At 58.7% G+C, this 25373-nt stretch overlaps 1 protein-coding gene across 5 annotated transcripts in view; it reads left to right on the forward strand.

The window, feature by feature from the left end:
* The window catches only part of MYO18B (myosin XVIIIB), a 220050-nt gene that overhangs the window by 12645 nt on the left and 182032 nt on the right, over positions 1-25373 (forward strand). For 4 of the 5 annotated variants that reach the window (XM_081282762.1, XM_081282764.1, XM_081282765.1 and 1 more), the window contains exons 2-11: positions 353-512; positions 2585-2745; positions 6537-7724; positions 8217-8283; positions 8999-9111; positions 9984-10160; positions 13622-13820; positions 15857-15999; positions 16637-16737; positions 19378-19441. In XM_081282762.1, coding sequence (XP_081138888.1) covers positions 476-512; positions 2585-2745; positions 6537-7724; positions 8217-8283; positions 8999-9111; positions 9984-10160; positions 13622-13820; positions 15857-15999; positions 16637-16737; positions 19378-19441 — 2250 coding nt within the window. In that variant the 5' untranslated portion in view covers positions 353-475. The remainder of the gene's footprint in view (positions 1-352; positions 513-2584; positions 2746-6536; positions 7725-8216; positions 8284-8998; positions 9112-9983; positions 10161-13621; positions 13821-15856; positions 16000-16636; positions 16738-19377; positions 19442-25373) is intronic. The other variant, XM_081282766.1, reaches the window with a different exon arrangement.

Genomic DNA, 25373 nt, shown 5'->3' on the forward strand with positions numbered 1-25373 from the left:
GGTTCCTGAAGTTTTATCAGTAAAATTGTCATTGAAATCATTCGGAGGGGACTCAGTCCTGCAGGTCTTCTCTCAAAAGCTGCTGAGATTCCTGTGGATAATTGTGTGTTTTTCCTGACTGTGTAAAGTTCAAGTCTGGAGCCGAGAGGAAGCGGGTGCGGGGTGCTGTGCCCTCCATGGCCAGTGGCCTCCTTGCTGACAATACTCCTGGCAGGAGTGAAGGGCAGTAGCTGTCCCTGCTTGTCCCATCCCCATCTGGTCATGATTTATGGCATTGGTTGGTGGCAGTGGGATGGGACTGTGCCCAGGTCTAACCATCTCTCTCTTCTCTCCCGCTGTGTCTCTGTGCCAGGCCTGTGTCCACCCATCTCATGTGCTACGTGTGTCCCTAGAGCCTCATTCCGTGCTGTCTGGCGGGAGCGCCATCTCGGCTCACCAGCTCATCGCCTCACCACCCCAGCAGGGCTGCCTCAGCATGGCCATCTCATCACGCCTCGCCTTGTGGGAGCAGAAGGAAAGTGGTGCCTGGGGCTGGGACTGGGGCTTCAGGGGCCAACTCTAGTCCTGGAGGACAAATCTGAGTGGCCCAAGCCAGCCCTTCCCTCCTCGGGTGGGGGGTCACATCCAGTTCTGCCTGTGACATGTCATCCTGCTTCCCATCACCGCCAGCCAGCTTGCTTAGCCAAGGCCTTCCTGACCCAGCGGGGCATTGGGCCCTGCCCTTGGCTCCTCCCACGGCTGCCTGTCCACCCTGTTCCTTGGGGGAGGCTGGGCAGCCAGGGTGACCAGCTGTCCACCTCACTCCCTTGTGTCCTGATGAGCCCTGGGGGAGGGGAGTGGAGGAGCGGGGTGTCGGGGGCAGAGACAGACCATGGCCCCCGCCTCGTCACCATGGAAAACAGGACACGACTCCCTTCTAGTTAGTTCTTTCTTCCCTGTAGCTGCTTCCCCAGGTCTCAGGAAGGGCCCTCCTGCGCTTGGGATCTGACCACTGGGGGCAGACGGCAGGTGGGGCGGAGGCCTCCTCTGGCTGCCTGCTGGCTGTGCCCTGCCCCACAGTCTGACCTGGGCGTAGTTCTAGGAGCGAGTGGGGGACAGCAGAAGTGGACGCTAGGATTGGGTTCACCTCGGCGCATCGAGTGGGTCCTGGTTGCATCCGGAGGGACAGAGAAGAGTGGGGTGGGTGGGACCCCAGCTTGTCTGCCCTTGCTCTGGGGTCACCACCACCGTGTCCCCAGGCTCTGCTTTGCCTCTTTGTCTCCTACCCCTTTGGATCCCCTTATCAGCTGGGCTGCAGAGCCCGCGTCACCAGGCGGGCACAGAGGACCTTGATAATGAGTTTATTTTAAGCCACCTGTGGCTCTTCCCTAGAAAGCGCTGCTGATTTTTTTCTTTCTTGTGGGGGTGACAGTGAAGAGGGTAAAGACACACCCCAGCTGGCCACAGCGAGTTCCAGGTCTCAGCCCCCAAGGTCACTGTGGCCAGTAGGGAATCTCAGCTACAAGCACGTCCAGCCGGCTCTGGTCTGGCTCCATTTCTAGGCCAAAATTGCTGGTGTCCAGGTGACCCATTTTAGGATCCAGTGCTGGGGAGTCCCTGGCTGCCTGGGTCCTGGTTTAAGGACCACCAAGCAGACAGAGAGGTCAGTGCAGAGGGCTGCAGCCACGGGGTTGGGTCCTGCACAGGGGCTCCTGAGAGTCCACAGGAACTAGGTACAGGACCCTTGCAGTCATCAAAGTCTGCAGATAATCCGGTCCGTTATATAAAACGGTGTCATATTTGCAGATAACGTCCTGCATAGTTAATGCAAACGTTGTTATATTGCTGGGTGCAGCTGCGCATGCCTGTTATCCTACCGGTTGGGGAGGCTGAGGCAGGAGGATCTCAAGTTCAAGGCCAGCTTCAGCAATTTAGAAAAGCCCTAAACAACTCAGTAAGACTATCTCAAAATTAAAAATAAAAAGGGGCTGGGAATGTACTCAGTGATTATGCGCCTGAGTTCACTCCCTGGTACCCCACTCCCCCAATAGCTGTTAAGTCATTGGTGAGTCCTAGCCTGCAGGGGTTGACGCCATGGTTTTCCTTGAACACTTTCCACCCACGGTTGGTCCCGTCTAGGGATGGGATGCAGGATCCAAGGACACAGGGGCTGACTGTGTACACCAAGGCAGCTGGGCCTCCCCACGCTGCCCTGTTCCCAGCACACAGGGAGTGATTACTAAGTGAGCAAGTACTATATTAACTCCAAGCGGTGGGCAGGAGAGCGCGGGTGGATCCTGGGGACCCATCCCCTTGGAAATCCCTAGAAGCTCCTTTCTGCGTGGTCCTCCCAGGGAAGGGTCTGTGCCCAGCCACGGAAGGGAACCTGACGTCTGTGGCCCAGAGTCAGGAGGAGACCCACCGACTGGTTCTGCTGCTCCGTGTCCCCGTCATGCTCTGTCCCAGGTCCCCCAGCTCCCGCGGAGTGCCACCTACTTTGCCCGTCCCCTCGCTCTTGCTCTTCTCCTCCTCCCGGCCCAGGCGCCCTGGCGACCTCAGCCTGCCGGTGGGCTCACTGGGTCTTCCTTCCCTGCTTCTGCAACACAGATCCGGGAAGAGGACAAGAGTCCTCCGCCGTCCTCGCCCCCTCCCCTCTTCTCCGTCATCCCGGGGGGCTTCATCAGGCAACTGGTCCGCGAGACGGAGAAAGAGTCCAAGGAAGCCAGGCGCAGGAAGCAGGCGGCGCTGGCCTCCCCAGAACGAGAGGTAAGTGGCCTTGCCAGGGCACAGAGGCCGTTCCTACACACCCACCCTCTGGTCATCGACTGAGTCGCTCGCTGGCCAGTCTGCCTTTGCTCCGGCCGCCCCCACTTTGAGGGACGTCTTTTCTTGAACTTGGTGGGTCGAGCTCCTCTGCAACCTTCTCAACCCATCCCAGTTGGTGCATCTGGACGTTCTATCGCCCTCCTTCCTCTGATTTCCACTGTTCCCTATGTCTGCTTTATTATGGAAACCACGGCCATGGCTGGATCTCGTGACTTATCTTGAACCTGTCTCCTAGCGATTACTCAACAAATGGTTGTTGAATGAATGAAGGAACGAATGAGTGGTCTGTTGATCTATGATGAGGGGGATTATTTTATTCTGACTTTTGCAAATAGGAGGAACTAGACACGGACTAAGATGCACAGTGGGTTTAGTGTCAGCAGAAAAGAGAATTCGGTCGGTGCTCGCAGGTCTGGCTGTGTGGGTGTTAAAATATGGTAGCAAGTGCGCATAACCCCAAGGCCCGCAGTGTCCTGTGGCTGCCATGCTCCCCCAAGTTCCTTGAAATAGCCACCACCGAATAATTAAGGGGTCAGTGCGTGGCCACGTTAGGACTCAGGACCCTGCCCTGGCGGGCGTCGGTTGTTATCGGCTGCCGTCCGCTCAGTCCTTTGGTGGTTCTGAGCAGGTGCTGGGGTGAAGCCACCGTGGAACCCCATGTAGCTCAAAGGCCGCGTTGGGGGCAGGGCGTCTCTCCAGCGCCCCCTTGAGGCCAAGGCGAATGCTGCGGTGATCAGGTCAGGCAGTCCCGGGCCATCGGGGCTCCGCCTCCCACTCTGCTCCAGCCTGTTTGGCTGACCAGGCCTGTCCATCACCGTGGCTTTGCTGTGTCAGAGACATCCTGAACAGCAGCAGCTGTGGAGACGCCCCCGTCAAGACTTTGTGCGGGAGCACAGCAGGGAGGAGAGGCTCTGTCCCCACCCCTGCCTGACTTAAGGCAGGGCAGTTGCAAGATCATGATAAGAGTCACTGTGTGCTGTTTGTCACGAAATGATGCTCACTTGGCTGCTCACGGGTGCAGCAGGGACCCCACACAGCAGTGGGGTGGATGGGATCAGACCCATTCATCAGAGGTGAAGACTGAGGGCATGAGTCTGTGTTCTCTGCTCTCAGGAGCCATCTGGGGAAAGGCTGGCCTGGTGAAGGGGGTGGCCAGTGTGGGGCCCTGAAAGTCCACAGGCCCTGGTGACATTCCTGGTGGCGTCCCTGGGAGCAAGTAAAGGAACAGAACTGAGCTGAGACAGGGGATTAGTTGCCCCTGCTGAGCTGGTGGAGACTGAGAGCCAAGACAGGAGATGGGCAGCCTCAGGCCAGGACAGGTGGTGGCACCACAGGCCAAGATGTCCAAGCAGGGGCCTTGAGAACAGGTCCCAGCGAGGCTGCAAGCCCTGGCTGGCTCTGGCCAGTTCGATTTTTTTTTTGTCCCGACCAGTAAATGATCTGCATCCGCTCCCCCTGACCTGGCCCAGCTGTCCCTCTGCTCCTCACACAGTCCTGCAGGGAGTCGGTCATTGGAACCCATCCCCACTTTGCAGGAAGGGAAAACAAGGCTTGAAGAAGTGACCCGATCCCCCCCAGTCACCCACCAGTGAGGGGCAAAGATAGGCCAGGAATCCCTGGAACAATGACAGACCTCGGTGGCATGTCACGGAGACCTGGGTTCAGGCTCCTGCCCCTTCATGTCATAAAGTCCAGGCCAAAGTCCTCCCATCCTTTGGCCTCGGTTTCCTCGTCTATAAAATAGATGTGTTGGGACTTTCCCCCTGGCCAGTGACCACAGAGGTGCTGTTTCCTTCAAATGCTAAGTGGGGTGCAGGGGACTCGGAGCTTTCGTGACTATAAAATCCTAAGGAGGAGAATTCACATGTGTGTGTGTGCAGGGGGCACAGCCAGGGCTGGCTCTCCCGTTTGGCACGTCTCCATGTCGCTGTCTATGGTCACCCGTAGCAGCTGGTTAAAAATAAGGCAGTGATTCACTTTTCAAAAACAGTGCAGACAGTGGTGCGGCCTGCCAAGAGCAGCCAGCCCCCATTCGGAGCTGATGTCCTGCTGGCCCCGGAAGGTCAGGCGGAGCCACTCCGTACCAGAGATATGGCCCTTGGCTCTGGTTACACATTGGGATCATCCCGGGAGCCAAAACCCTGACAGGCCACCTTGGGGTTTGTGGGCTTGGGGACAAATCATGTGCATTTCCTAAAGCTCCCAAGGAGATTCCAAAGAGCCTTAGAACAAAACAAGGAAGGTAATGTGGTGTGTGGAGTTGGAGTCCAGAGACCTGGGTTTGCAATCCCACTCTGTATCTGGGGCCACTGGATATCTTCATGTCTGCATCTTTGTCTGTATAATGGGGCAAAGTGCAGAACCTGTCAGTGGGTCCTTATGGGGGTCCAGTAGGACATTGGGTCATGGCGATGGAGGGCCTGTTATGAAAGGGCTGCATGTGCTGCTCCTAATCCTGTTATTATCACCACACAAAGATGGAGTCTGTGCTTTGGCAGCATGGACCCCGAAAACAGGAAAGACACGTGGATAAACTAAAATGGGGTGCAGAACGTGGGCACTACTGTGACAGGCTCTGGGACTTTGTGGATGTGTGAGACAACTTCGAGTTGAGGGCTTCAGGCAATGGATTTCCCAAGGGGTGACATTTGAGCTGGGTATAAAAGCTGAAGGCTGGGGCCGCGGTGGAGAGGAGCAGAGCTTCGGGGCCTGAGTGCAGCATGGGCCCATGTGGAGGCAGGGAAGCCACTGGGTTGGTTAGAGGTGCCCAGAGCAGCCAAAGCTTGGACAGGGACAGTTGGGGGCATCTCACCGAGGATCTGGATGTCTGATCACGGTTTGGATGATTCTCCTGTAGGCTGTGGGCAGCTGTCAAAATCTTTTGATCAGGTTTAAAATGATTGGTGGCCAATAGAAGAGAGCTCAGATCAGAGGCTGGGCAGTGGCCCATGAGAGAGACTGGGCCTGGGAAAGGAGACACAGGGGAGGCTCTGAGGTGGGGTCAACATGATCCCAGCACGTGTGCATGCCAGGGGAGGGTGAGAGCCCCCGTGCCCAGGCTCAGGCATCTGCAAGACTGTGGTATAGACACAAGGGTGGAGCAGCCCCCAGGTCTCCGTGTGCAGAGGCAGGGCTCAGTGAGAACCCATGGTGCCATCTGTGGTCACCCAGCAGGAGAATATTGGAGCCAGGAATGAGAACAGATCCTTAATGACAGGACCCGAGTCCTTTCCCTGATCCCCTTCTGGCCCAGCAGGAAGCACCAAGGCATAAATAACAATACCAATAACAATAGCCGCAGAGGTGCCTGCTATAGTCACTGAAGACATACTATGCGCTTGGCTCAGTTTTTGTGTGTTATCACAAATTGTCCCACCTGCCCTGCAAAGCAGGCCTTTAAGATCCTTGGTTTGTTGAAAAGTCAACAAGTTCAGAGAAGGGAAGCCATTTACCCAAGGCTTCACAGCTAGGGAGAGGCAGAGCCTGGGGTTGAACTTGGTTCTGTTGGGATCCTCTCTCCTCCCACTCTGTCTCTTGTCCTTGAGGCTGTGGGCCAAGCCTCACTGCCCGTCATGGTGCCCCCTGGGCCTTGGAGGTGCATGAGAAGCTCAGGGGGGATGAGTGGGTGGATGAAGGTGTAAAGGACAGACAAACTTTGGGAAGGGTGGGAGTCGGGAAGCACCCAGAGGAGGGTCAGTGAGCAGCTAAGCATGGTGGTGGTCTCTTCCTAGACCCCAGAAGTTCCCACCAGTCCACCAAACAGCAAGACCAACAGGGGCACAAAATCTGGAAGCCAACAGATTCCCCAGGACAGCCAGTCTGCCCCTCCCCAGGGCACAAGCATTCCGGGCAAGGAGAGCCAGGGGGCCGGCGGCACTGCCCCTGCACTGATGACCAGCATCAATGGCGAGAAGCCCCAGGAGCCGGGCCCCACGGCGACCCCAGCCAAGAAGAGCCTGCCCTTCAGGAGGGGTGTGCTGGGGGGCGATGTGCTGCTGATGGTGGCCAGGCTGGACCCGGGAGCAGCCCAGCCAGAGCAGAGGACCCAGCCCCGTGATCCCCCCGCTTGCAAGACACCACCCGCAGTCACAGACCCCGGGGGCGAAAAGCCAGGGGAGACCCCAGGGAGTCCCTCTGGGTCCCAGGTCCCCACTGAGGACTTGACTTCCAAGCCTGAGAAGACCCGGACTGGGGGTCTTGGGGACCCAGGCCAAGGATCAGAAGGCAAGAAGGGGGGCAGGGGACCCCAGACCAAAGGGCTAAAAGGGGGTGAGCCCCAGGGCAAAGAGGAGCAGAGGACCAGGCCCCAAACCCAAGGGGCAGGTGATGGGGGGCAGCCAGAGGCGGTGGAGAAGGAGGGAGGGGATCCCCCAAGCAAGAACGAGAAGGGGGGTCTGCCCAAGGACGTGGAGACTGAAGGGAAGCCCTCTGGGCCTCGAGTCCAAGTGAGAAAATGGGGCGGTTCCCTGGGCAGAAAGAGTAAGTGGGGTGGTCCCCAGAGCAAGAAGGACAAAGGAGGTGGCCTCAGGGCGGGCAGCGAGGAGCCGGAAGGAGGCACAGCGCAGGGCAGCCTGCGGCCGCCAGGGGGCGCTCCCGGGGAGCCGGAGGCGGCAGGCGCACCTGGGCGGACAGGTGAGCCCTGCGCCAGGCCCGAGGAGGCCCGGGGGGCAGGCGGAGCCCCAGAGGAGGTGGCTGCAGAGGGGCCGTTGCTGGCGGCAGCCGGAAAGGAGGACGCGCCGCAAGGCAGAGCGCATGAGCCCTGCGCCACAGGAGCCCAGGACGAGGACCGGCCTGGGCTGCGGCAGCTGGACGGAAGCCCAGGGCCTGCGGAGACCCCGGGGGTCAGGCAGACGCAGCCTGAGGAGGGGACAGCCCTGCAGGAGGACAGCAGAGGAGGCCAGAGCGGAGACTCAGACCAGGTGCTGGGGCGCACCCCGGGTGGGAGGCGGCGGGAAGAAGCTGCCCTGGGGGAGTGCGGAGGTGGACAGGGGACAGCACAGGGAACCGGGGAGGGTGGGAGTCCTGGGGCACCCAGAGGAAGGGTGGCACTTCTTGGCTGGCAAGGGTCTTGGGGTTCCCTGGGTTGGAATTCTGCTCTGGGAGAGAAGGTTCTCAATCTGCAAATCTCCCTCCATCGCAGGCGGGGCTCGGTTTACTCACCTGTCACCCAGCAGGTCTGACAGTTGAGGTGCCCAAAATAGCATCTTGGCTGAGATGCATATCTCCGGCATCTTGGGGGTTCCCATTGTTCAAAAGGCCAAGGCCAGGGCCCCAGAGTCTGCATGGTGATTCTGATTCCCTTCATGGTCTCAGACCACACTGTGGGCAACTGTCCCTGACGGGTGTCTAGGCTTGGGAGGCAGGACTGCTGTCACTTTGCTGATTTAACCCGTGCGATCTTTTGCTCCCAGGCTCCTGAGGACAGATGGTACCAGGCAGAGAAAGTCTGGCTGGTTCAGAAGGACGGATTTACTCTTGGTAATGAGGGGTGTTGTTGCGGGGGGTGCTCTAGTCCTCTCTTCTTGTGCCCTTCGCTGCTGGTGGTTGTCATTGTGGAGGCCCTGGTTATCCTTAGGGTGCAGCAGAGACTGGCAAGGGCACACATGGCCTTTGAGGCAGTGGGAATAGCCGATGGTCACCTCACCCTGGGGAGCTGGCCTGCTGAGTGCTGTTATCAAAGACATCGGAGCCTTGATAATTAATTAATGGGTTTAATGCCACAAATCGGGCTGGTTCCTACGGTGTCCCACAGGAACTGAGGGTCTAGGAGCAGCTGGCAGAGATGAGCTGTGGCCCATGATCGCGCTCTACTAAGAAGTGGTTCCGAGTTGCCGTCAGGGCAGGCCAGGGACAGTGATTGATTAGCAATGTCTGCCAGGGAACCCCAAGGGGAAGTGCCAGTCTCTGCCATCCCAGGTCTAGGGGTGAGATGTCCAGTTCACCCAACCCTCGGGGTGCCTGCTCTGTTCCTGGCACTACTGCAAGTCAGCCTCAGCCCCTGTCTTTAGAGGGCTTGGGGTCACAGTTCAGTGCCCTCCATGCGGACAGACCCAAGGGGAGAGCAGGTCGCCCTTCCTGGCCTGGCCTGAGCCACGCTGTAGCTGGCCTGGCTCACGCATGCTCTCCTCCCCTCCCTCCCCCTCATGTCCTCTCCTTCGTGTCCCTCCTGTCCTCCCTCTGGGCTCTCCACCAGCCACGGTGCTCAAGCCAGATGAGGGAACAGCCGACCTGCCCGCGGGAAGGGTACGACTTTGCCTCGACGCTGACCAAACCGTCACGGAGGTGGATGAGGAGCATGTGCACAGGGTGAGTCTCCTGTCCCCTCCTGGCCTGCTCTGCACCCTCACCCCCGTCCCTGCAGCAGATGTCCTTGTAGATGCCACTTTGGCTTGAGTCCCTGAGAAAGCTGTAGGATGGCCCCTACGGAACGCACTGGTCTGCTGCTGGGACTAGAGTGCATGGGGTGAGTGACTCTGTCCCCTGGTGTCCCCTTTATGAGAAAACTTCAAGAAGCACCTCTGTCAGGCCTTGGCACTGAGAGTTCTGACTGACCCAAGAAACAGGTTGCTTTTCATTTTATGGACGTGGCAAGCCATGCTGCAGAGCCTCTTTCCTTTTGCACTCTGGCTGCCAGGGAGCTCAGTTAAATTTGAACTGTAGCCTAGGTTCCTTGGCCTATCTATATTGGGCATCAATATTTCTTCTAGGGATGTGGGTGTATCTGCAAGGGATCAAGGAACCATGGCCTATCAGGTAAAGGAGGTGTTTGGCCATGGATCTCCTTCCCTGGGCGCCACAGAGACACCCAGAGGTGTCCAGTAAGATCTAGAAAAGGAGGAAAGAGCAGTAGACGCTCTGGACACCGAATGTACTCTGGGCTTTGCAGGGTCTCTGGGAGCGTCTGCTCTCCCAGAGCAGAGTGTGGGAAGGACAGACCGGGGAGGGGGGCTGCCCCTCTTGTACGACTCTATGTGTCCTGTAGAAGGGGTGGCCCTGTTGTGCCACTGTCTCTCCATCATCCTCATGTCCTGAGTTCTGGTCAGGCCTTGGCATGTGGCTTCCAAGGACAGGCCCACTGTGTGTGTGTGTGTGTGTGTGTGTGTGTGTGTGTGCATGCACGCGTGTGTGTTGGTGCTGCTGTGGAGGCCCAGGAGACCAGCCCTTGTGCCGGCTTGCAGGCTAACCCCCCCGAGCTGGACCAGGCCGAGGACCTGGCCTCTCTCGTCAGCGTCAACGAGTCCAGCGTCCTGAACACGCTTCTGCACCGCTTCCGGGCCCAGCTGCCACACACCTGCTCTGGGCCTGATCTTATCGTCCTTCAGCCCCAGGGTCCCTGGGCACCCCCTGCAGCCAAGGTGAGCGGGGACGGGGAGGGGCAGAGGACGAGGTGAGGGAGGAGGGGAGGACCCTCTGCGGCTGAGAGGAGAGCAGGACCAGGACCCCAGGAGACCCTTCATTCCTGCCAAAGACAGTACTGGGGCATGGTCCCCTGCTCCTGGCGAAGAGAGGTGAGTCACTGGGGGAGCCTCAGGGCCACTAGAGATGATGTCAAGCTGGCCAGACTCGGGCCTGGCCTGTCAATCCCCACCTGCCCCCGGAAGGCAGGTGTTCCCAGCCCGTTTGACGGATGAGAAGCTGGTGGTCAGAGGGGAGCAGGCTGCTGACCCTCAGGTTGAACCTGCAGAGGGGCCTGGATAAGACCCAGGCCGCCGGCTCACCCCTCGGTGCCACCGCACTGGGCCGAGATACAGAAAGAGCAGCCTCAGGCCACCTTTATCCATCAGGCGGGGATCTGGCCAATGGAACCAAAGGCACAGGAGAGCTCTGTGCGCCACCTTGTGGGGGGACCTGGAACCACCGTGGCATCCCCCTCACTCGTTCCCACCTGAGCTGCTGTGGGTCCTGGAGATTCTTAGTGGGACAGGGGGACAGAGGTGAAGGGGTCCCCTGGGCTGTGGTGGAGACGTGGAAAGGGACAAAGTGGAGAGAAGGGGACAGAAGGCCGAGGCTCCCTCCTTGCGCTGTTCTGAGACCTTGGGGTAGGCACGGTCCCCTGGGAAAGAGCACGATGCTTCTCTGGCTTCAGTTTCTTCATCTGTCAACTGGGGTGAAAAGCCACACCTTGCCCTCTGGATCCCCGTGTGACAAACCCACTCCTGATCCCTGCTTGAGGCCAGGTCCACACAGAGGAGATAGTGGCCCTGCACCCTTCCCAATATCTTCTTCTCTAGGGTGACTCACCTGTGCCCTCCAATGACTCCCAGGCCTCTCTGGGTGTGGGTGTCCATGGGCAGGGGCCTGGGAGGGCCTCAGGAGCCGAGTGGGCTAAGCTTGGCAGGTGCCTGTCCCCTCCCTGCTGTGAATGCTTGTGCCTCTGTTAATGCATCCCAGGTCTCTGAGCTCTCTGAATCCTTGAGCAACTCCTTCGGCTCTTTGGCCACCCTGGGAGGGGACAGTTTTATAGTCTGAACAGCGGGCTAGGTCCACATAGCTGTCCTGGATTTGGGGCATCAGAGCTTGCACAAAAGTGCCTAAGAGTACAGGCCCTGGGGTATCCCCTGATGGTGGCATTTGGGCGTCATGGTCCCCCAGACTCCTTCCCGGGGCTTCCCACATCCTTCCCTTAAGTCTCCCGGCCTCTGCAGCCAAACCACAGCCCCCCACTCTCCTGGGCCAGGTCCAGCTCTGTTTCTCCAAATGGCCACCAGGTGGCAGCACAGACCTGCGGTGATGCTGGGGCTGCCTGGGGCCACTCCAAGATGGGCTGGGTGACTCTGGGGGACAGCCGCGGGAGTCGTGGTCCCCAGGAGCTGGCAGCTGGGGAACAGAGTCCCTGTGGGCGTCAGCACGCATGGGACCAGGGCACCGTTGGGCACGGCTCTGTGCGCGGGCCTCCACCCCTTCGATGCCTGTGCCTGTGTGGCGGGGTCCCCGTGCATAGACACGCCCTGGGTGCCACCGAGGTCGAATCTGCGGAAACCCCTCCCCCCAGACCAGAGTCCCAGCATCCCACGAGTGGGCTGGCTTGTCCCTGGAACTCCAGAGCAAGGCTGGCCCGAGGGCTCGGACCTTGTGACCTTCTGCCTGCCTGTGCCCCAGGCTATGTCCAGCAGGGTGGGTCGTGTCCGTCCTGGGGTTTGTCCCCTGGTCCCACCAAGGCATGGGGCGGGGGCTTGCTGTGGTCACAACTTGGTGTCTGGGGTCTTGGACATTGTCCTCCATGTCTCCTGGCCTCCGGGGCCAGGGCTCCGTGTCCCCACCTCCCCTGCGTCCCTGGTGACCCTGCGCAGGCTGTGCCCGTGGGATGGCTCTGTCTCTTCCTCTTCTCCTCCAGCAGCTGCAGCTCCATGGGGCAGGAGGGCTGGTTACCAAGGTCAGGTTCATGTAGCTCTCAGAGGGTCCCCCGCCTCGGCCTGCAGTCAGGGGGCTTCGGACACAGCCTTGGAGGCCTCTGCAGCCACCCCCAGGATGGTCCCTGTCACTCCAAAAGACCTGGGGGCCCCTCTGGGGTGCAGCCCACCCAGAGTCCCACCCCGGCAGCTGTGGATTTCATTTGCCTCCAAGACTTTCACGTTTTCCAAAAAGTCCCAGCCGGGCTGGCCCATCACGTCCTAGGATAGCTCTAACGTTGGCAGGTCCCGCCCCGGGTCTCCTCCACGCACCCGCCATCGAGTCCTTGTGCTCTCTGCGGGTCTCCTTGTCTGTTTGTGGCGTGACCAGCTGGCCCCGTGCCCTCACCGGGGACCTGCAGGGCACAGCTTGGTGGCTGCTCGCCTTGGCTCACTGGTTGAAGGACATCTGGGCTGTTCCCAGGTCTTGTGGCTTTGTCCAGGTGGTCACTGTGACCAGCGATGTGACTTCTGTGGGTGTTTTCATTTTGCTTGAATAACATCTGGACGGGTGTCGTGGGGCTGGGTCACCGAGGAGGAAACTGCCACCCTGCTCCAGGGTGATGCTGTCCTGTCCTGTCCCCGCCCCTCCTGTGCAGCCTGAGACTCCTTGCTCTGCAGATGCACTGGCACTTGACAGTGACTATTAAAAAAAAAAATCTTTTAGCCCTTCTAATAAATCATGTGAAGTCTGCTCTCGCGGGCGTCAGGGTTTAATGTGGTGCTGTGTCCCCGGCACCCAGGACAGGGCCTCCCATACAGCAGGCGCCCTGTGGGTCTCCTTCCCGAGGGCGGAAGGGATGGATGGTGTAGGGATGGGGTTTGGGGTTTCTCCTAGGTCTGCCATGGGGGATAGCACCAGCATCCTTCCCCAACTGACAGTTCCCTTGCCATGGCAGACATCACTAATCGATCATACTATTTGATCCATGGCAGACATTACTAATCGATTGGACCATTTGCTTTGGGGATCTCATGGCAGGCACCTCCTAGGTGTGCTCCGAGCCACGAGGGTGACGATGCGTGGGGCTCAGGCGACTCCGGGTGAAACCTCTGATAGCTGAAGGGGAGACGCAGACCCTTGTGGGTCTGGGTGGCCCAGGGTCTCACAGAGAGCCACTGGAAGGACTGGACTCACCGGCTGGGCCCTTCTCAGCCAGGTGCCCAGACCCCTTGTCAAGGTTGGAGAGGGACAGGAAGTGGCGCCGAGGACCGTCCCCATTATGAGCCCACTTTACAGATGAGAAGGGCTGGGCAGGCGCCCAGAGGTGCTGCTCGACTCTCAGGTTGAGCTGGGAGGAAACCCAGGCTGCGGGCTCCTCGGGGCTCCTGCCAGGGACACGGAGGGACCCTCGCCGGGGTGGGTGCTGTCCCACAGTGCCCCGGGCAGGGGCTGAGGGAAAGGCTGACACCTGTCATCTCTGCAGGTGCCCAGGGGCCGCCGGGACGGCTTGCCTGCCCACGTCTGCTCCCTGGCCCAGCGGGCCTACTGGGAGCTGCTGAGCCAGCGGAGGGATCACAGCATCCTGGCCCTGGGCCGGAGTGGCGCGGGGAAGACCACCTGCTGCGAGCAGGTCCTGGAGCACCTGGTGGCGATGGCAGGCAGTGTGGACGGCAGGGTGTCAGGTACGGCGGGCTCCAGGCGACATGGCGGAGGTGGAGACAGGAAGGGGAGGGTGGGAGCAGGAGTGTGCGGGGCTTCCCTCCTCATAGCCATCCGACTAGATGTGCTTGCTCCTGAGGGCCCCCTCCGGACTGTTGGACACCGTTGTGTGGCTTAGATAAAGATATCTGTTCCTCAAGATATCAATGGCCATTGGCAGAACGGCCTTCAACAGTGGGCATTGTTAGAACCAGACACTGGACTGCCATCTGCTGGGAAGCCATCCTAATAGGTCTAAGAATCTGTGATAACATAATGTGAACGGTGTGGGCCTCAGATGCCGTGCTATTGTGCAGTGTACAACCTGCTGAACCGCACAGAGTGCCCCCTGAGTGGAGACAGGAAGGCAGAGCTGAGACCTGAGGGGAAATGCACCTGTGCCTATGGACACAGGCAAATGTCCAGCAAAAGGGCTGGCAGAACTGGTCAGGCCCCTGAAGCACACAGGAGGGGCACCAGGAAGGTCCTGGAGGCAGTGAGATTTGAGCTGAGCCTTAAAGAAAGAGTGCCAATTAGTAATAATGATGATTACAATTTAATGACAATCAGAGTGCATGTTTGCCAGGGACGTGTGTGCCAGGCCTTATTCCATGAATACGAACTTATTTATAATTTACAACAGGCCTGTGGTGGGCCAGATGGTAGATGTGACTGTTTGAATTTTATAGGTGAAGGCCTTGAGAGTCAGAGAAGTCAAGTATTTTGCCCAAAGCCACACAGCCCATCTGTCCTGGAGCCGAATGCAAAACCAGGCAGCCTGGCTCCTGATTCTAACCTCCGGGCCAGAATCTCAGGCTTTCCTTGTTGTCCCCCAGGAGCTTAAGACACTTCCCCTCTGTCGTCTACCCTACAGTGGACATTTAGTACCACAGGGGAACCGTGTACCCACGTGTGGGAGCGTCTATCTGTGCTCTGTAATAAAAAGAGCAATTTTTTTTTTTCCTGGGAGCCGGGCACGGTGGTCCACGCCTGTCATCCCAGCAGCTGGGGAGGCTGAGGCAGGAGGATCACGAGTTCAAAGCCAGCCTCAGCCATAGCGAGGCCCTAAGCAGCTCAGTGAGACCCTGTCTCTGAATAAAATACAAAACCGGGCTGGGGACGGGGCTCCGTGGTCGAGGGCCCCTGAGTTCAATCCCCAGCACCAAAAAAAGAGATTTTTTTTTTTTTGCCACTTTCAGAACCAGTTTCCACCCCCATTGAGGGTGGTTTCTGTCCTCCTCAACTAAGCATGTTATATCATGTGTGATACTAATAATAAACTGCTTTTCTCTAATATAATAACAACATCACCCCTTCAGGAACTTTTAAGTGCTTTGCATTGTTAAATCGTCCTGTCCTCATGACAACCACATGAGGTGGGTATGTCACTACCCTCAGGTTGCCAGCAGGCCACCCGAGGCTCGGGGCAGAGGGCTCCTTACTTCCCTCAGTCAGGTGACCAGCCAAGGCAGAGCCCACAGCTGAGCTCTCTTGGCCACTGTGCCCTGCTCCCTCCCCAGGGATATTCCAGTGCTGCCCTGGGTCTCTTCTCTGCACCAGGCCCCTGTTAGGATCAGGGGATGTGGCAGAGGCACAGTCCCTGTCCTCCCATGGTGCAGCTCTGCTGGGAGTGTGTGTGTGTTTGAAGGTGGGAGTCAGGATGGGCTGTATCTAGGTGCCTAGAGGAGTGAGGGATGCATCACGGGTACTCAGCGGACAGCTGTGGAGAGATGGCAGGACTTTCAGGCCTGCTGCTGGGCCTTCGGTTCTGCATTCAGGTGGGGGAATGTTTTGCCCTGGTCCTAGTTCCAGGAGGCCCTGGGCCAGCCGCCATTGGGGAGTTGTCCTGGCAGTTGGCTCCCCCTGGTGGACTGGGCCTTGCCCTGCGCCTTGCTCCTGCCTGGGGCCTTGCAGGCCGCGCTCAGCGGGAGGGCGTGGTCTAGAGCTGAACGGGGGAGGCCAGCAAGGGGAGGGCAGTCCTGGGGGAGGCGTGATTGACAGCCTGCCCTGCACCCCACAGTGGAGAAGATCCGAGCGGCCTTTATGGTCCTCAGGGCCTTTGGCTCTGTGTCCACCAGCCACAGCCGCAGCGCCACCCGATTTAGCATGGTGATGTCACTGGACTTCAACGCCATGGGCCGCATCACAGCCGCTCAGCTCCAGGTGAGCCTCGGGGTGCACCGAGGCTGCTGTGTCTCCAGCTGCACTCTAATGACTCTACCCTCCAGCTGGGACCTCAGTGGCCACGTTCAACTGCGCCCCTCTTGCTGGGTGCCCCAAGTGTTCCCTGGCCATCTGCTCTGGGGACCATCACAGGGGGAAATCTCCAGGACCAAGTGGGTGGCCAGGCGCTTTTTAGCTGGGGCTTAAAACCAGAAGCTGAAGCTACACAGACGCGCAGCTGCGCTGGGCCACCCATGGGTGACAACACATGGCCTGTTTGTCCCCATCTCCAAAATCACCGGCCCCCCTCAGACATGCTGTTTGAATAGAAAATGGGATCACAGCCGGGGCAGGGAGTCTCCTGGGTGCCTGATAGAAGGGACGTCGCTGTCCCGGCCGGGCCCCCACCATGAGCACCATGGCCTCGGGGCTGTAGAGGCTCCTGTCCCTGGGACGGTGTCCGAGGTGGCCCTGCTGGGGACTCCCCTGAGGCTCACTGTAGCCGCTGTGTGCGGGGTGCCCTTCCCGGAGGACTCTGAACCCGCGACACTTGGACCAGGAGATGTGGCCTCAGGGGTGGGTGGGTGGCAGTGGGCAGACGGGCCCCACAGTGACAGGGCCCACTTTTGCCCCACAGACGATGCTTTTGGAGAAGAGCCGAGTGGCTCGGCAGCCGGACGGGGAGGGCAACTTCAAGGTCTTCTCCCAGATGCTGGCTGGGCTGGACCTGGATCTCAGGTGAGTGCCAGGATGGGTGGGACAAGGGACCGCTGTCCCCAGAGCCCAGTCTAGCTTCTGCCTGGAGCTGAGAGGCCACGGACCCAGGTGTGAAGAAGGGCCCCTGACTTCAGTCCCTGAGGGATGCGGTGCTCGTGGGCTGGGAACCTTGCTCACAGCCCATCCACTCGGAACCTCAGTTTCTTCCTCTGTAAAGTGGAGACGATGTCTTGAAGAGACCTTACTTGATTCCCATTCGGAGCTGGAGGGACAGGGCTGTCAGCTGGGACGGTGACAAGTGGGTACAGGGCCTGAGCGTGGGGGAAGAGACCCCATGTCTTCCAGAAGTCATGACCTTTGTGGCTGCCTTGAGTGCACATGGCCAGGTGCCCAGGTGGGGCGCCTTGGAACAGAGGGCGAGCTGCAGGGCAGGGAGCAGGAGTCGGCCTGGCCTCCTCTGGAGGGCTTCCTGGAGGAGGGGGCCCAGGGGTCCCCTCTCCCTCCTGGCTCTCTAGGGCTTCCTCAGGCTCTCTCTCTCTCTCTCTCTCTCTCTCTCTCTGGGCCTCGGTTTCTCATCTGGCAGACAGATCAGGAAGGTTCTAGTGGAACCCCCGGGGTCTTTCCCCAGGTACATTAGCAGAAGAGCCCTGTGCCCCTCTCCGTCCTCCCTTGGAAGGACAAGCTCAATCTGTCCTGAGCCTCTAGCTGAGGCCGGAGGGGAAACCGTGCCCTGCAGAGAGTGGGCAGATGAGAGAAAGAACTCAGGGATTCCAGAACAGGGTACCTGAGCAGTAAGGAAACTTCTGGAAAGCCTAAAGGACCCACAGAAGAACTAGGCAGAGGGCAACACAGCATCGTGGCTAAGACCATAGGCTCTGGGCCAGGCTTCGTGGATTTGTATCTTGGCTCCCCCACTTGCTGGCTGTGTGACCTTTGACTAGTGATGCACCTCTCTGAACCCTCCTTTCCTCATCTGTAAAATGAGTGTGACTATGGCTACCTCAGGATGCTATTGTGAGGGCCAAAGAGTGAACACAGTGAGAGCTTTGTGCTTGCTGGGATTTGGGGAGGATTTTTACTGGCCTGCAACCCTTCCCGCCCTGACCAGGTATGTGCTGGAAAGGGCTGGCTTTGGAGTCAGAGGATGGGTGTTTGCTCCTGGCTTTGCCCCAGGTGGGCCTTCCTGAACCTCGGTTTCTTCTTCTGTAGAATGGGCACTTACTATGGTGTGGGTAATTAAACAATATCATGTGTGCGGGCAGCGGTGTGTGGTGCCTAGGAAGGACGTACCAGGGCAGGGCTGGAGTCGGGGACGGCTGGGGGCACCCAGGGAGTGCAGAAGCCGGCTGGGCCATGTCTGCTGCAGGTGGCTGTCCTCCACACCACCCCGGCCCAGTCCCGGGGTCTCTGGGTGTTGGTGGGTTTGACTTAGAGGAGTTTGGGACCTTTTTTTCCCCTGTGGATTGAACCCAGGGACGCTCAACCACTGAGCCCCATCCCCAGCCTTTTAAAAAACACTGAGTGGCTCAGGGCCTCACTCAGTTGCTGAGGCTGGTTTTGAACTCGCCATCCTCCTGCCTTGGCCTCCTGAGCTGCTGGGATGACAGGCGGGGGCCACCACTGCTCCTGGTGAGTTTGACATCCTTGAGAAACAGGTCACAGCCACCTCTGAGGACGGGGCTGCCCCAGAGGAGCCCCAGGGACCCCATAAGAGTGGAGAAAACTGGAGCAAGTGAGCCCCCTGAGGGGGTCTCCCTCTCTGCTCCCAGGGTGGCTGGCCTCCACGTGGAACTTCCAAAGGACGCAGAGCCGCTCCCCCTTCCACAGACCTCACCTGTGGGAGACTCCCCCATCCTTCAAAACCCTTCTCCACGTCTCCTTTAGAAGAGCGCTGCCTGGTGCCCGCTCCTCACTTTCACTCCATTCCTTTCTGGGTCCGTGATGTGCTCTGGTTCCTCACCTGCCATGCCGAGGGGTACAGGGCTCCCCTTCTCGCAGAATCGACTGGGATGTTGGGGTCGGGGTCTGCTTACTCCTTCTGCCTCCCCGTGCCCAGCAGAGGAGCTGAAACCGTTGAGGTGGATCCTTAATGATGGGTCAAATTGAGTTTCCATGGAATGGGGGGGGGTGTGAGGGATCCGTGGAGCAGGGCCTGGAGATGTGTCCTTTAATCCGGAGTCAAGGGCACCGCGCCCATCATACAGATGAGGAAAAGTGAGGCTGGAAGAGAAAGGCCTGTCTGTCGGGTGGGAGGCAGGAGCACAGGGAGGGGGCCGTGAACCAGTCTGAGCCGGCTGTGCCTGAGGGCTGGCACCGTCCTGTGGGGGGAGGCCGCCCTGCTGACCCCCAGAACCGCTCCATGGCCCTCTCTGCCCGGTTCCCTGGCTCTTAGGAGGGCCAAGGACGGGCAGGCAGTGAGGAATCCTCGGGGCCAGGGGAGGCCCTGGGCAACCTGGTGGGACCAAGGCCTGCAGGAGCCCCTGGGGGTCCCTACCTGCGGGACCTTGCCCTCCACGTCGGGCCACGCCCCCCCGCATGGCCACGCCCTCCACACATGGCCACGCCCCCGCGTATGGCCACGCCCTCCACATATGACCCCCCCCCGCATGGCCACGCCCCCGCGTATGGCCACGCCCCCAGATCTGCCCTCTCTGCTTCCAGGACCGAGCTGAACCTGCACCAGACGGCAGAAAGCAGCACCTTTGGCATGGGCGTGTGGTCCAAGGTAAGGGGTCGTTTTTTGGGGGGAGGGTGAGTCCGTGGCCTGGAAGGGGGTGTGGAGTGGTCCCTGAGCCACACGTCTCCTTTGGCACTGCGGTCTCCATCCGGCTGTCGTGTGGGGGAGGCCTTCCAGGAGTCTGGGCTGACTGGGGACTTGGACATGCGGAGGAGGTAGTGTATGCAGGGTGAGAGCAGAGGGCCCGGGACCGTGTGGGCTGCACTTACCCCTGGTTCCAACACCAGATATATGGCCTTGGGCGTGGAATGCAACCTCTCTGAACATCTGTATCATCTTCTGTAAATTAATGATGGGACTAGTCTGCCTAATGGGTTGCTGCGAGGAGGAAGGGAAAGAACCCACAGGAGTGCTTAGCACCGGGCATGACCTGCCCCAGTCCCTGGGGGACTCTGCCAGTACTGATGGTGCCCAAGGAGGGTAGGCGCCCCCCAGGCGTTTCCTGATGAAGGCACTCTGCGAGGGGGCCTTGAGGGAGGGATACTTGATTGCCTAAGAAAATCCAATGTCCCCCATGTTGTCCATTTTACTCCTTGGTTTGCATCTTAACAACTATATTCTCAGTCCCGCCTCCCTCTACACACCTCCACCACTCGGTAGAAGTGCCGAGAAGATGCTAAATGAATTTTCACTGTAGCAGGAGAGACAGGTGTGGAACTTAGGGCAATCACGTGAGATCACCTGAGATAAGGGTATGTGAGAGGGAGCATGAGATGCTGCTGACACCGGAGGAGGTCGAAGGAGCTACTCAGCCTCACTCAAAAAGACTTCTTAACCAAGGGGACATTTGAGTTGGGTTTTTAAGGATGAGTAGGAGTTCACCAGGTGAAGTGGAATAGATGGTTTCTTCTCCAAAGTCCCTTCCAATTGGACGTGTCTGCAAATAAGCTGTCCTGGCGTAATTGGATATCCCCATTGCAAAAAAGAAAAAAAATTCATTTCAAACTCTATGTATAAATTGACCAAAAATGGACCATGAACCTAAATTTAAAACTTAAAACCATAAGATTTCTAGAAGAAAACAGGAGAAAAATATCCATAACCTTAGGTTGAACAAAGACCAAATTCATGTAATGCCAAAGTCACCGTTCCTAAGAGAGCAATCAACTCCATCAAAAGTAAGAACTTCTGCTTATTGCGCCTAATGTACAAATTGAACTTTATCGCTGGTGTGTATGTGTAGGGAGACAAAGACACAGAATGTAGGGAAGGGGACCATCTGCAGTGGCCGCCATCTACGGGGGACGGCAGACTGTGTTCTCCACGCAAAAAAGGCAGGGACTGTAGTGTCCACGTTTAGCAGACTGAACGTTTTAAAGATGAACTTTTATCTTGTATCAAATTCCCCTTAATAAAGCCGCAGCAGGCGCACACCACACACACACAGGGACATTGATGGGTTGGTCCTCAGGCATCCAGTTCAGCTCTGGGCAGGCCTGGGAACCTCCACTCACCTCACAAGGGCCCAAGGGCTGCTGGTCCGGGGATCACACTTTGAGAACCACAGGGAGAGTCTCCTGCAGTGGCTGAGGCCATGGCTCCAGCTCTGAAGCCCAGGGCTCATTCTCTCCTGTCCTCTGCCCGCATGACTGAGGGCCACCAGGAACCCAGACTCTGACCCTGAAGGCAGAACTGGAGAAGCTCAGCCGTTGCAGGGGCTTCGCATCTAGCTAACGAGTTCTGGCCCAGCCTCTCGCTCCATCCACACGGGCTGGTGGTTTTCCTGTGGTTTCCGGGGAGAAAAAGGGTCCAGGCCAGGCCCCGGGAGCCCTCCTATCCGACCTGTCTGTTCAGAGGCTGCTGAAAGGAACCGTCCTGACGGGAGGGAGTCCAGGCGTGTTGGAAGTACTTTCCTGTTCTCTTCCCCCTCTTGTGTGTTTCTATGGGGTGTTTTTTAGACCAGTTGAATTGTGGGAAGTGCTGGGTGTTTCCCTGTCCTCTCCGGCTGCCCAGCAGGTATCGAGAGAAGGCTCCCTCTGTTCTCTGGAACAAGAACCAACTCTGAAGCTCTGTGGGGCTTTCAGACAAGCTTCAGCTGGTTACTGGAGTCGGCCGTTCAGGGACTGTCTCTTTAAGGGAATCTGAGGGTCAGCAAATGCCCCCCAAGAAGAGGACTTACTAGGCCTGAGTCTCCAAGGTGATCAGGTTAGCAGATATTGTAGGGAGACCTTCTTCATGCTAAGAAAACACCCGTTGAAGTTTAGCCGACACCTTGCATTCATTGTCCTCCTTTGTCCTTCTGACCACTCCCCTCCCCACCAACTGGGATGGATTCTCTTGTGTTTCAACTGTAGCCGGGATTCCATCATCCCCTGACGATTCACGGACGACCGTGGAGCGTAGGGACAGCCGGGCTCACATCTGGGACCAGCACTTGATCAGGGTGGCCTTCACCAGGAGACTTACCTCCCTGGGCCTCAACTTCCTCATTCGTAAGGTGGGGCTTATAAGAGCCCCCCTTGAACCCAGATTAAAGGAGATACAGCCCACAGCCCTGGGACGGTGCCTGGCCCTGAACCAAGGGCACCCTTAAGATCATTCAGTATTTTGGGTATGGTGGCGTGTGCCTGTAATCCCAGAGATTTGGGAGGCTGAGGCAGGAGGATCAAAAGTTAGAGGCCAGCCTCAGCCGCTTAGCGAGGACTTAAGCAACTTAATGAGACCCTGTTTCAAAATAAAAAATAAAGAGGGCTGGGGTGTGGCTCAGTGGTTAAGCGCCCCTGGGTTCGATCCCTGGAACCAACTAAAAAAAAAAAGGTCATTCAGACCCTCGTGGGTGGCACTGGAGCCGTGGCAGGGCAGGGCCTCCGGGGACCATTCCCTCCTCCTGGGCACACCATTTTCCAGCATGTCGGTTGGTGGCGTGGGCCATGTTTTCTCTCTTACTGGCTCTATCTCTGTTCTCCCCACTTTGTATTTTAATGAAATATCTGCTTCCAAGAGTTAGTTGATGACACACACCCTGTAGGACCATCAGGGCCAAGGGTCCCCAAAGACACTCTCACGCAAACCAGAGGGAAATCCAGAAACTTAGGCGTCACCTGGGAAAAACTGGCTGTGGCGTTTCTAGGCTGTCTTCTAGTGTTTTTCTTGTGAATATTTGACATAGTTCGTGACATGCCCGATGTCACGGGAGCTTTCACAAACAGTGTTTTGGTGGTCAGGCGTCATGGCGGAGCCGACTCCTGGGCTTTCCCTTCCTGTGTCCACGTGCAGCCACTGAAACCTTTTGTCTGTTCTGGTCCTCTAAGGAGATGCCCCGTGTTACTGTCCGCCTGTCATCTCCCTGGTGACACTCTTCCTGGGTCACACTGTTGGCTGGATCCCCTGGCCCTAAGTGCCCAGACAGCGGGTGTCTTGCGCATCCCATCACTGCCCAGTGCTCCAGGCCTCACCCTCAACCAGGTAGACAGCGAGGGCAAAGTAAATGTTCATTGAGTGAATAAAGGAACAGGCAGACTTGACTCATCACCTCCGAGCAATGTGCCACTCCTCTGCCGCGGTGCTTGGCAGGGAACTTGAATTCCACCTGTCTTCTTCCTGTATCCAGGGACCTCCTGGGGACCCACGGCCTGGGGCCTGGGAGCTGTGGTCGTGGCTGGGAGCACAGGTGGGGCGAGGAGTCGAGGTGCTGAGCCCCCCAGTATGGTGCGGGCCGGCTCTTGGGGGCCCCCTCTGCTCACTGACGGCCAGCTCTGTCCCCTGGTCCTCGGCCTGCACCGGCGCTGGGGGCCACATTTCAGCTTTTAAACGAACCCCCTTTGCGGTCCGCTAGGCACAAGCGGTCTTCAAGCACACAGCTTTCTTCTTGTTTTCTTCAGCCGTCAGCTGTGGAGGGCAGTTTTCCAGACCCAAGGACAGGACGTCCGTTGCTCGTGCCAGAGGCTCTGCTGGGGCCTTCTCTAGCCTGATCCTCCCCAGGGCTCTCTGAGGCAAGGAATGATTGAGATCAGGTCAGATCCCTCTTTCAGGAGGAGCAGCAGGGCTCAGAGAGGCGCATTGACTTGCTAAGGGCACACAGCTTTTCGTGGCAGAGGCAGGACTGGGACTCAGGGGGGCCTGACCCCCATCCTGGCCCTCTTGCTCTTCCCATTCTGTCATCCCAGTCCCTAGTCCTGACTGAAGACCATGCTCTCTGGGGTCCGACCTACTGTGTGTCCTCGGGTCACTTCATCTTTCCCAGCCTCCGTGTTTCCACCTTTAAGAGTGGACGACATTGAACCCTGTGGGCGGCTCCAAGAATCAGGAGCTCCCGGTGTCTGACTTACATTGACTCCGCCCTCTGCCCTCTGGGCCGCCTTGGGAAGGTGCTTTCACCTCTGGGCCTCTGTTTCCTCCTGTGTCCGTGGGAGAGACCCACGCCTGCCTCCCTAGTGGAACACAGTAGGTGCTCAACGAACACCCTTTCTCATATCCACTCACTGAACTCCCGTGTGGACTGAAGGAGTGGGTTGATGGGACGTTGAGAGAGGGACCCTGCTCCGTGCTCCTGTCTCTGGATTGGTACCTGTCCTACCCTCTGCCACAGCTCCCTGAGGCTAACGAATCTGTGCAGGCCCCATGTGATGCTTCTCTTCAAATGAGTTGAGTCAGTGGTCAGCATTTCCTCTCAGAGCTGGCTCCCAAGCCCAGGAGACAGAGGGCAGAAGGGTGGGGCTAGGAGGCAGAAGGGTGGGGTCAGGAGGCAGGGGGTGGGGCCAGGTGGCAGGGGTGGGGCCAAGAGGCAAAGGGGTGGGGCTGGGAGGTAGAAGAGTGGGCAGGGAGGCAGAGGGGTGGGGCCAGGAGGTAGGGGGTGGGGCCAGGTGGCAGGGGTGGGGCCAAGAGGCAAAGGGGTGGGGCTGGGAGGTAGAAGAGTGGGCAGGGAGGCAGAGGGGTGGAGCCAGGAGGTAGGGGTGGAGCCAGGAGTCAGAGCAGCAAGGCTAGGAATCAGAGGGGTGGACCCAGAATGCAGAGGGGTGTGGCAAGGAGAAAGAGGGGGTGGGGCCAGGTGGCAGATGGGTGGGTCTAAGAGGCAGAAGGGTGGAGCCAGGAGGCAGCAGGGTGGGGCTAGGAGGTAGGGGATGGGGCCAGGAGTCAGGGCAGAAGGGCTAGGAGTCAAAGGGGTGGATCCAGAAAGCAGAGGGGTGGAACCAGGCAGAGGGGTGGGGCCAGGAGGCAGAGGGGTGGGGCCAGGAGTCAGGGGTGGGGCCAGGAGATAGGGATGTGGTTAGGAGACAAAGGGGCTGGGCCAGCAGGCAGAGGCGTGGTGTCAGAGGGTGGGGCCAGGAGGTAAGGGGTGGGGCCAAGAGCCAGTGGGGCTGGGCAAGCAGGCAGAGGGTGGGGCCAGGAGGTAGGGGGTGGGGCCAGGAGCCAGAGGGGCTGGGCCAGCAGGCAGAGCATGGCGTCAGAGGGTGGGGCTAGGTGGAGAGGGTCGGGACCAGGAGGCGGAGGGCCGGGGTACCCTGGCTGGTAAGGTGTAGAGGTATAGGGGAGTCCACCCGGCCTGGAGGAGAGGCATATTCATGAATTGCTCAGACTCAGGTGTGCCCAAGGATCCCGCCTTGCTCATGACCAGGTCCTGGTCACCTCAGCCAGGGACTTCATCAGAGAGCATCTCCCTGCTGCAAACAGTGGCGTCCACTGCCCGTGGCCCTGCCAGAGCAGCCTGTACCACCCACAGTGGGCCCACGGAGTTCTCAGCACCCAAGCCCACCTTTCTCTGCAGCCCCCTGACCTTGTGAGGGACACCCTCCTGCTTCCCAGCACCCACCCACCTCCCTCATGCCCTTTTCCCTTCGTGACTGGCTTCAGGTACCACTCCTTCCCAGAAGCCTGCCTTCACCCCATGCCGTCTTCCAGTCCTGGGCACACACTATGTCCCATCTGCTGGTACATCTGTGTCCCTCCGTGGATGGGGAGTCCCTGGAGGGCAGGTGGTGCC

Source organism: Spermophilus citellus, assembly GCF_964194105.1.
Source record: "Spermophilus citellus genome assembly, chromosome: 3".
Taxonomy (NCBI): Eukaryota; Metazoa; Chordata; class Mammalia; order Rodentia; family Sciuridae; genus Spermophilus; species Spermophilus citellus.